The sequence below is a fragment of the Triticum aestivum genome, chromosome 5A (assembly GCF_018294505.1).
Source record: "Triticum aestivum cultivar Chinese Spring chromosome 5A, IWGSC CS RefSeq v2.1, whole genome shotgun sequence".
Lineage (NCBI taxonomy): Eukaryota > Viridiplantae > Streptophyta > Magnoliopsida > Poales > Poaceae > Triticum > Triticum aestivum.
The window spans coordinates 573,084,457-573,095,702 of NC_057806.1; the positions used below are offsets into that span (position 1 = coordinate 573,084,457).

Consider the following 11,246-nt stretch of genomic DNA (forward strand, 5'->3'; position numbering starts at 1 on the left):
AAACTATTCGCTAATCCTTGTAACTAGCAAGGCCAAAGAGACTGATAACCTTGATCATTATTTAAGTCGGGACCAAGAAGAACTTATTTAATTGTGTTTAGGTGTTGATTATTGACTGAAGTCAGGTGCTCCATCAGATTGATAACCCTTGTTCTTCACTAAGGGAAATATTTGCTGATCACCGCAAACTCTTGCTCTCGAGGGTCCAACAACCATATTGATAAAGCATACATATTAGTTGAGAATATCAGTAGTAGTAATCCATTGTTAAAAGGGTCCAAAGAATTATGAAGTTATACATGTATAATTGCACATTGTATTTCGGTACTCTTATTCCAAGGTTGTGACAAATATAGTCCATGTCTAGATCCGTGCTCAAGGAACATAGTTACATTCCATCGACCTCGATCGCTGGGGAAAATAGAGGAACAAACCAACACCGTTTAGACCACTCTATCTAAGAGTGAGACGATGGAAAGAAATGTCACGAACAACCAACAGATTGAAGCCTTGTGATAATCCCCAGGTGCATGGAGTTATTGTAGCAATGTCCATGGTGGATGTGGAAGTATATGGAGTGTCAAACCAAAGGGAGCTAAAGGTAGGTTTCCCAATCTCTCAAGTTCTGCATGCCACTTACACAACTATCTATGCACTTAACGTCTACTATGTTGGAGGTGTAATACATCGGAGGTGGCCTCCAAGAGGGAGCCCAACAGCAGGCCTACCTCGGGGCCCATAGGGCTTATTGAAGGTCCAACCATGGGAGGACAACCCAAAAGCCCATACACATGGCTAAGTGACAGTGTAGTGCACCGGTGGTGGCTTCTCGGAGGGGAGCCCATCAGCAGGCCTGCCACGGGCCCTATGGTGCTCGTAAGGTTCTCACGACAAAAGGGAGCCCGAAGGATCAAATATATCTCGACAAATCATCTTGGTCCTCAAGTCAAGACGACAATGGTCAGATTGAATCTACCACTTGCAAAACCTAGCCCCACCATTTATATAGGGTGGAGGCTAGGGGCTCTCATTCCTATATGCATCCATATAACCATACTGTTGTTAGTCTCATACTTCATCCCCAATGTAACCCTCACATGAGGTACTCCACCATGAATATGACACGTACCCCGGCGCGACGGTCGAGGACTACTATTGACAACTAAGTTGCTTGGCGACGTAGAAGTAGGTGGCTGAAATTGCTCGGCCAGGGTGCGTGTGCATGGACGGCGGCGCTCGCCCGACCCCTGTCGGACCCCTGCTCCGTCCCGCCCCACTAGGGGCCCGCGCTCTTAATCCTTTGCCTTCTTTTTGAGGTGGCGCGCTTCTCGTGTCGCCGAGTTGATGTTGTGGGCGACCACCTTCTCTTGGTCCTCCACCTTCGCCGGCTCTGGCAGCTCTTCGTACGTGTCCAAGTGGCGACGAAAGGTGAAAAGCGCGGGAATTAGGGAGGAGGGCGGCAACGATCGGGAGCGGAGAGGGTGAGGAATGGGGGTTTTTGGCGCAGAAACAGTGCGGACCACTCCAAACGCGCGAGGTCCGCTTCGGTTTTCGATGGGCCGGGGTTGTCGGAGTCCTACGTGGCGGGGGTCCGTACTCCCGCAAAGGCCCTTCTGATTTGTGTCCGATTTATGGGTTTTCACATATCCTAACGTCTCCGCAGATAAATAAAGAACCGTGTTGAATGGCAGATTGCTTCAGGACAATTCGGTCCGGACGTATGCTCGCGATTTAAAGGCCCGCGTTGGAGATGCCCTTGGTAAAAAAAGGTGTACATGGGTGGTTTGGGTAAAAACATTTACTCAACAACTCTCCCCATAAAATTGAGTGGCAAGAGATAAAACTGAGGTCTCAGACTTTTCGATGTCAGCACTCAACAGATCATTTCAATGTGAGCTCCTGTCCTTTTTTTTCTTCTTCTTTTTTTGCTTCGAAGAAACGAAAAGCGCAAATAAGAGGGAGAGAAGAAGAGTACACTCCGAGGCAGAAAAGAAGAGGGGCTCACGACGCGCGGCACAAGAGGCGAACGACGGAGGGGAGGGAGGGAGGGAATGGTCTCCACTCTCCAGCTTCCTGGTCTCAAGCTCTCGTCTTCGGCGCCCAGGTGAGCCCCAGCCTCCCAACCCGTCCTTCCCATGCCCAGAATCCCCCATTCCGTAGGCACTTTCGACGAGCGCCTTCATCTCCGGTGCGATTTGGTCTAATTCGATTCCCCCGACTGAATGATTGACGGGCCTGCTCTTTGATTCGAGTCCCGGTTTCACCAGATTTTGGGGGAATTTCGTGACGTCCGAGCTCTGCATCCCTTTGCTCGCTCGTCTCGCGGCCCGTGGTTCTGAACTCCTGATTTGTGCGCGCGTTCGGTGGCTTGGAACTGCCGTCGCGGGTACACATGGTGTGTTTTTGTTGATTTTTTTGCTTCGAGTTGCCATGGATGTCCTTGCATTTTTTGCAAGATTTATACGGAGTGCTGTAAAGAGGGCCTGTTGACAATCTCCGCCCCCCTCCTTTTCTTGCTCACCAAAGCTGGGTTTCTTTTGGGGGCTGGCCGTGTCTTCATCCGCTGTAAAGTTTACAGTGAAGAACCTTCAAGGCGAACGTTTTGCGTCGCCTGAAGCCCTTGAAATTTTCGTCTTGGAATGCATCCCTCTTGGCTGGGAATTATTCGCGAGTTCTGCTCAGTTTTTAGCCGCATTCGCAGAGTTCAAATGTTTCTTACATTTTTGCAGAACCATGGCAAAGTCTCTGAAACTCTGTTTCTCTTACTTTCTGGGTTCGGATGTCCTGCTGAACTGTTCTTCGATTTCGGCCTGGCGTGCGAAACATCCTTGCGTGCACTGTATATTAGGTAGTGGAGTAGGATTACCTATCAGCATCTCTGCTAGTTTGCTGCCGCAGTCTTGACTGGCATTGTATACTTTTCTGGCAAACCATCAGCGAAGGAATGACAGAATATCTTTGTTGCTTCTAACTGACCTTATCATACAACCTAGGTTCTTTACTGGACTCCCACTAAATCATTGGAAGCAACCTGCATGTGCTTGAGATTCTAGCAATTGTTATATGATGCATTGCTCGAGATTCTAGCAATTGTTATGTAGTTTTTCTTGGTTTTAAGCTGTGAGTCATCTGTGTACTTTCACTTAAGTTCCAAGCAGAAGCAGCTTTGCTTGTGTAGCACAGTAACATCACAATATTCTGAATGCAGGTCTCAGGCTCTCTGATTGGAAGAAAGGAAAGGCTGGGTTACCATGGGCATTTCAGCCAAGTGGATTAAATCACTGGTTCGCATAAGAAAGCAGGACAAGGGGCGGAGTTCAGAAAATCAAGAAAAGGCACAAAATGCCGAGAGCAGTGAAGCTGTAAGTCACGGTATCCGCCTTGGATTTATAGGGTGTATTCATAATGAATGGCTGAACTATGAGGTGTGGACCTATGATTAGTTTGTTTGTCTTTTGTTTTTGTTTTCTTCTCTTATGAGGACAGCTTGATAGGTGCGCATGCTTTTTGTTTTTGTCTTTCTATGGGGGATTCGGGAACATGACAAATCTTAACGAATGAACAAAACTGCAGAAGTGGATGGTGTACCAAATTTGGTTTGTCTGATGCCAAACAAGTGCTGTTGTTGGCATGTCTTTGTCATGGGCTTGCTGCTCAACAGCTCTGCTCCACTGTCAATAGTTCCAAAATCAGAGTTACTCTGTGTATGCCAGTGTTGTATCACCACTATAAAAAAACACGCAGAAGGGTAGGGCTGTCAAAAAACGGTTGGCTTCAATCTGTCTAACCGTGGTTCAAACATTGATACTTAGTTTTTAATGTATTCAATTGTCTGTAACAGATAGCTGGTTGATTTGTGCACCACTAGATGATTGCATTATCCTTTATTCTTTCAAGTAATGTTTTTATTATTTTTTGAAATATCTTATTTATTTTAGTTCTCAAGGCACCAGTTTGTAAATTTGACCAAACTTAAACTTCCAGCAACTGAAGGAGTTTGCAGTTCATTTACATATAGCTGCTGTAAGAGTTCTGATACACTACTTCATGTTATGTCTACTTAAATCAAGTATGAGTGTGAATGTGTGATATGTATTCTAGGCTGTCGTGCACCTCATACTATGGTGTTACTTTTCAAGCATGAATTCCTAATTAGCGGTGTACACTATTAAGGTTTTGATTTTTTAGAATTCCCACTTGGCTTACAAGTGTTACTGCTCTACTTTTCGATCATGATGATTTTGATAAATGTTGCAGAGCTCTTCTGCTCGACAGCTACACAAACGAAAGCATTCTCTGGATCCCGCATTAGAAGAACTTGCAGTACCTAGTGAAACATCGACGGATGGCACCAACACCCAGTTAGGTTCAAATTCCATTTCATCAGAAAGTGCATCACGTGATGTGCATGTTTCTCAGACAGAAGAACTTCCTAGAGAAGGGGATTTGGCTGCAACAGTTATTCAGTCTGCATTTCGGGCATTCTTGGTATGCTATATCTTTGAGCAGCGTTGTGTTAAACAATGCATAGCATCCTGTACTCTCTTTGGCACGCCGAGAAAGCAATGTAACCACTCATCATATAGTGAATGTGCCCATATTCATGTTTTTGTTATTTATTTAACTAAACCCGGAGATTGTCAGACAATACAAAGGTCAAGCGGTTATATACATTATTAAGAGAATCCAAGAAGAACATAAAAACAGAGATTTGTTGTTAGGGTTTCATAGTTAATTCTTCAATGACCAGGAAATGACAAAGTGAAAACAAATCTTCATCTCCTGAATTAAAATTATAAGTTGTCTAGATATGTAGTTATTTCTTATTCGTGTAATATTTTAGCTCATGGTTGCTAGCATCCATCATAATTCGCTGGTTCTGACATTTTAATCTCTTGTGTTGCTTCTATACATAATAGGCTAGGCGGGCTTTACGAGCACTTAAAGGTATAGTTCTACTCCAGGCCCTTGTGAGGGGCCATGTGGTGAGAAAGCAGACAGCAGAAACGCTTCAGTGTATGCACGAGCTGGTACGAGCCGAAGCTCGTGTCAGAGCAAGGCAAGCCGGTGTTGCATTAGAAAACCAAGTGGCGCGGAAAAAGGTCCCTGAGCAAGATGATTGTGAGAACCATGTTCGAGGAATTGAGGTAGGCCATCTAATCCCTTAGAAATAAATATGCTGCTCTGTGTTCCTAACTCCCGATCTATCATTCAGTTACACAAACTACACTTTAAGATATACATGTTGAGCAAGTCATGGAAGGAGAGAAACTGGACACTAGAGTTTAGTTTTACAAATTCAGCATATTAAATTTAATTACAAGTGGTATGCTAAAGGATGGAAGTACACATGCTGTCGCACTAAACACGGTTCATCAGCTGACCTGGATTGAACTTGGGTTAGGGACAAGAAAATATTTTATTTAAGGGTTGACTTGCTCCTGACCACCAACCATGTAATATTCGGTTATTGTGTGTCTATCCCAGCTGTATCCCCTGAATGAACGCCATTTTTCTTCAACCCTTTGATATTCTGCCAATTAATGCAGCAATAATATATTCATTGCGATTAGACCTGTTGATCATTAACATTGTTTTGGTCACCAGTTTTTTTTCTGAAATGGAAAATTAAGGCAGGTCATACATGGGTGGCATTATTTTATTTATCGACTAGATGCTGTTTAAGGGATAACTTTGTTTACTTCTGCAACAACAAATGCAGGAAGGCTGGTGTGGCGGTATTGGTTCTGTTGCAGAAATGCAAGCTAAAGTACTGAAAAGGCAGGAAGCTGCTGCAAAACGCGAGAGAGCGATGGCGTATGCATTGACCCATCAGGTAATTTTGGAGGGTACCATACCAGAACACCTTAACTAATTGAAACTTGTTAACTGAGATTAACTTGATGATCTAGAATCGAACTGTTTGTTGGATGTACACTTGTTCATGATCCATTAGTCAGCTCAGGAAGTTAATGCCGCAAGCAAGATGTCAATTAGCAGATATGTTTCATGCTTGCTATGCTAGTGAATTATTTAACAGTCTAGTGAAGAAGACGCCAATTTTTTTTATTTTTTTTCTAGTGAAGAAGATGCCAATTGTTTCATAGTAAATATTTTTTTTTAGAAAACTATTATCTGACTAAACCCACTATTGTGGTATTTTACCAAACAGTAATTCCATATATCTAATGTGCTTATGTTTTTCACTGAGGGGTGTTTTTTTTCACCTGGTGCTGCGTATGTTTATGAACATAAACAACTGGTATGGTTAAAGGTACTTCTCTTGGAGGACTAGAAATTCAGATAATAAACTAGAAAATAGGAAAGATCATGTAAACTCGCTCAATAGTCGAGAGAAAGGAGAAAGTATTGCTCTTCTTATTCTGGCGAGGCTCCCTAGATTGGTTTACATTAACTAGATATGGAAAGGGCAATTGTTACTATCAGAAAAAAATTACTAGTATTTTTTAGGGGATGTTCAGTAGCTAGTTGAACATAGGTAGCATTTAATAACGATCTTAACATGTAGATGATGATTAGTGCTCATGCTGACAATTCTGTAATAACTTTTTACATCTGTTAAGCTCTCCAAAGTCATTAACTTATGTTATTCTCTTGATCAGCGGCAAGCTGGTTTAAGGCAGCAGAAACCTACAAATCTGCAAGGATCCGAACTTGATGACGACCACTGGGGATCAAACTGGGTAGAGAGATGGGTGGCTGCACGTCCATGGGAGAACAGGTTACTTGACAATAATGCGAAAGAGAGCATGCCAGTGTGTGATGATAATCAGGATGAGGAAATAAAATCTCAGGTCACACCAAAGGGCAAAGCGCCAACTTCAAGCACTCCTCCTAATGGCCTGAGCAAGAAGAAAGGTGCAAGCCACAGGAAGTCATATTCGGATATAAATTTCACTTCATTTGGGCGATCGTCAAGTGTACTGCCTTCCACCTCTCTGGGAACATCCAAACAGAAGCCGAAACTGGAAGATGAGGCTTTTGAGGAAGTCAGCTCCCAGCCCACAGATGTAGCTTCCTTGGCTGTGCCCAATCAGAAAGAAAGGCGCGGGCAGCTGAATACATCCGCCAAGAAGCGCCTGTCCCTGCCAAATAACGGTAAAATACACAATAATCACAACCCATCCAGCATTCCATCGTTTTCTTAGCATACATTCTTGAACCCTAGAAGGATTTCTCATCTTGTCAGTTGTATTTCTGTGAACTAACTTTCTAGCATGCTTGCAAATATGCTATGCATCATTAATTCTAGACTCTCACTTTCTATGTACATCTCTGCCTTTTCTGCCATGCATTTCCATGAACCAGCAGTATATAATCCAGCTAGCTTTGATGTTTCTAACAGTCGGCGGGGGAGCAGCGAAGGGGACAACCAACAGAAATCCGATGAACCGATCCAGCAGTGCCAAGTCTGACCCAAAACCACAGGCAAACGCGCCCAACCAAGCCCGGAAGCAAGTCGAGCTGCAGGCCTGATTGCACATACTACCGTTTTGAATCTGACTTGGGAAGATCTGTTCCGTTTCGTTCCTGGTGTGTCATTTCTCCAGCTGTGCAGGCTTCATCTCCGTTCATAATTTTTTCCGGAACAAGGATTGTGCATCTAGGCTGACGGCGTGTCTCGACTTTCCCATTGTGCATGGTTGAGGGGTTGCCGGTTGCGATTGGTGTTGTTGTGTTGTGCATTCTTGGTTTTGCTTATGTTTTACCATCCTTGTATGCTGTTCTACCTGCTGAAACAAGTGATTGTGCTGTTGTGCAGTATTAATTTTTCATTTCTGGTGACAAACACGTTCACTCCTTTATTTCATTTTGTTTTGAGCATTCCTGCATCTGATCAATTGCTCGTTGCCAATGAACATAAGTTGGTAATATCAGCAGAATGTGTGTGGTAATTTACAGCTTCTGCTGCAGTGCTGCTCTCTATGATTGAGTTCTCCTTTATCAGAGAGAGTACGTGGAGGTTTCATTTGGATCCTCTGCTTTTGCAAAGCACCGGCCTCTGCTTGTACTGTTGCATCGTTGGGGGCGTACAATGATGGAGGTGAAAAGCTGCAACTTTTGCTGGATTTGTGTATGATTGAAACACGAGGCTCAACCTGCGCTTCCTTTGATCGCCTCCCCTTCATCACGTGGTGTGCCATGAGGCGGCTGCTCAGCGTTTTACCGCGGTACAAAAGATGATGCAGAATATACTAGCAGGCGGCAGCTCATCATCGCCTGTGGCGCTGTTGCATGCATGAATGCGCAGTTACGGTGTGCCAATGAGCTAGCGTTGTTGCAGAACTTGCAACCTATCGAGCGGACACGCTAGTGCAGAGCTCATGTGGGAGTGCAGCTTGATGGTCCTGCACGCTGCTGTAATACTAACATTTGGTCATCTACCCTCCATTCCACAATGTAGTGCTTCATCTATCCTCGTGCTTCAACTTTGACCGTAAATTTAACTACCAAGACCGATTGCGGCGGGAGCAAAAGTTATATCAGTGAATTCGTATTCGAAAGAAGTTTTCAATTATACAATTTTTTCTCCCGCCGCAGTCGGTCTCGTTGATCAAATTTATGGTCAAAGTTGAATCTCGAGAAGCGCGGGCGCACTATATTTTGGAATGGAGGGAGTACGAACGAGCTCAACGATTCTCAGTCTCAAAATAGGCTTTTGTCCTGCTTTTTAAAGTACCAACCTGTTAGAGTACATAATGGGCCTAATGGGCCCGGGCTGGCGGTATAGCCTGTTAGTCTTAGGGTTAATTAGAGATAAGGGTCGCTTACCTTAAAAAAAGAAGTAAACCTCTCTATATAAGGGAGAAGATGTATCAATGTAATCAAGCAAGAATTAAGAAGGAAATCCCTTCCCTCTTGCCCAATCGTGGGCAAAAAGGCCCTTGGTCGGCCCTCTCGCGCCCTCCTTCTAGCAGCACCATAACACAACCACAACCATATCCGAACAAATTCACAAAGTGTAAAAGAGAAAATAAGGGGTCTGCTGGGCAACATCATAAAATATGCCCAAAAGTGAAAACAAAATAAGATACACGACTCCTCAGAGCCAAAGAGCCCCTGAAAATTTGGGCTACCATAAAATTTTGGGGATTTTAGCACGCCTCTACCTTGCACCTCTATCTAATCCAAACCCCTTTCTTTTAGAAAGTGAACCTTTTTTTGAAATGGGCATTTAAACAAAGTGTAAATGACCAGAAACATCTGTGTGGCCTTGTTATAGTCTAGAAAGGCTATGTTTAAAGTTCCATGTTAACCAGAGTTTCGTTTGATGTCCGAACGATTAAATATGGAGCTGCTATAGCCAGTTAATCAAATAAATAAACTTTCCCAATAAAACCTTCCTAATAGGGCTGCCCCTTCCCTCTCTCCTCTTAGCCCAAGAGCCCACCCAAATCCAGGTGGTCCAAAACCGTGGATCTACGAGGGGTTGACCCTGGTCTTGGCCAAGAACCACCTTGGAACCTGATGCAGACATTTGGGTCCGATTCGAAGAGCCGACCGGACTTCCGATTTGGGTGTCAACCTATTCGGTGGTTTTCCTGGTCTTGGATATAGCTAGGGGCGTGTCGTGTCGTTTTGAAACTTCCGGTTCATGCCTATAATGGGTCAACAACTGGTTTTGACGAGGGTGCGTGTGGGTACATTAATGCAACCCTACAGGGGTCAATCTATTAGAATAGCAATGTCCGCGGTTATGGACGACTTGGATCTTGTTGACTTGATCATAGTGCAACTTTAACCATAACAATTAAAACTTGCCAACCATGCATGGGAGTGTCTTGTGTGTTCTTCCTCGTGTGGGAGGGGGGGGGGAGACAAGGCTATGTTATGATTGCGCTAGGTAGGTGAATAGAGTGCATGATGTATGTTTCATTCTACTTTTATGCATCTCACATATTATCTCTAATAGATGAAAGTTTTAGCATGTCTCCGTCAAATGCTTAGGTGCTTGCGCTGCTAAACCACTTTACCCCTTCCTTTGAAACCTATTACATACAATAGTTTAGGTCCTCACGAATCTCCTGGAGTACGTCATGTACTCACCCTTGCCATAACCATCACTATATAGGATTGCTACTACTACGACTACACTCCTATTGGATACGACGAGACTAGTGCGACGACGAGTAAATAGGAGATCCCGATGAAGGAAATATGCCCTAGAGGCAATAATAAAGTTGTTATTTATATTTCCTTATATCATGATAAATGTTTATTATTCATGCTAGAATTGTATTAACCAGAAACTTAGTACATGTGTGGATACATAGACAAACAGAGTGTCCCTAGTATGCCTCTACTAGACTAGCTCGTTAATCAAAGATGGTTAAGTTTCCTGACCATAGACATGTGTTGTCATTTGATGAACGGGATCACATCATTAAACAATGATGTGATGGACAAGACCCATCCGTTAGCTTAGCATATATGATCGTTTAGTTTTATCACTATTGCTTTCTTCATGACGTATACATGTTCCTTTAACAATGAGATTATGCAACTCCCGAATACCAGAGGAACACCTTGTGTGCTATCAAACGTCACAACGTAACTGGGTGATTATAAAGATGACCTACAGGTGTCTCTGATGGTGTTTGTTGAGTTGGCATAGATCGATATTAGGATTTGTCACTCCGTGTTTCGGAGAGGTATCTCTGGGCCCTCTCGGCAATGCTCATCACTATAAGCCTTGCAAGCAATGTGACTAATGAGTTAGTTGCGGGATGATGCATTACAGAACGAGTAAAGAGACTTTTCGGTAACGAGATTGAACTAGGTATGATGATACCAACGATCGAATCTTGGGCAAGTAGCATACCGATGACAAAGGGAACAACGTATGTTGTTATGCGGTTTGACCGTTAAAGATCTTCATAGAATATGTAGGAGCCAATATGAGCATCCAGGTTCCGCTATTGGTTATTGACCAGAGATGTGTCTCGGTCATGTCTACATAGTTCTCGAACCCGTAGGGTCCGCACGCTTAACATTCGATGACGATTTGTATTATGAGTTATGTGATTTGATGACCGAAGATTGTTCAGAGTCCCAGATGAGATCACGGACATGACGAGGAGTCTCGAAATGGTCGAGACATAAAGATTGATATACTGGACGATGTTATTCGGACACCGGATGAGTTCCAAGAGGTACCAGATAATTATCGGAGTGCCGGAGGGTTATCGGACCCCCCGGGGGAACTAATGGGCCTTGATGGGCCT

General features: G+C 43.8%; 1 protein-coding gene across 1 annotated transcript; it reads left to right on the top strand.

The window, feature by feature from the left end:
• The first annotated feature begins 1,947 nt into the window (after window positions 1-1,947).
• LOC123104895 (protein IQ-DOMAIN 5) lies at window positions 1,948-7,810 on the top strand. Its single transcript, XM_044526832.1, has 7 exons — window positions 1,948-2,104; window positions 3,209-3,362; window positions 4,258-4,488; window positions 4,920-5,147; window positions 5,723-5,836; window positions 6,624-7,119; window positions 7,367-7,810. Exons 2-7 carry the CDS (start codon window positions 3,252-3,254, stop codon window positions 7,495-7,497), a joined length of 1,311 nt encoding a protein of 436 aa, XP_044382767.1. The 5' UTR covers window positions 1,948-2,104; window positions 3,209-3,251; the 3' UTR covers window positions 7,498-7,810.
• Window positions 7,811-11,246: the final 3,436 nt, after the last annotated feature.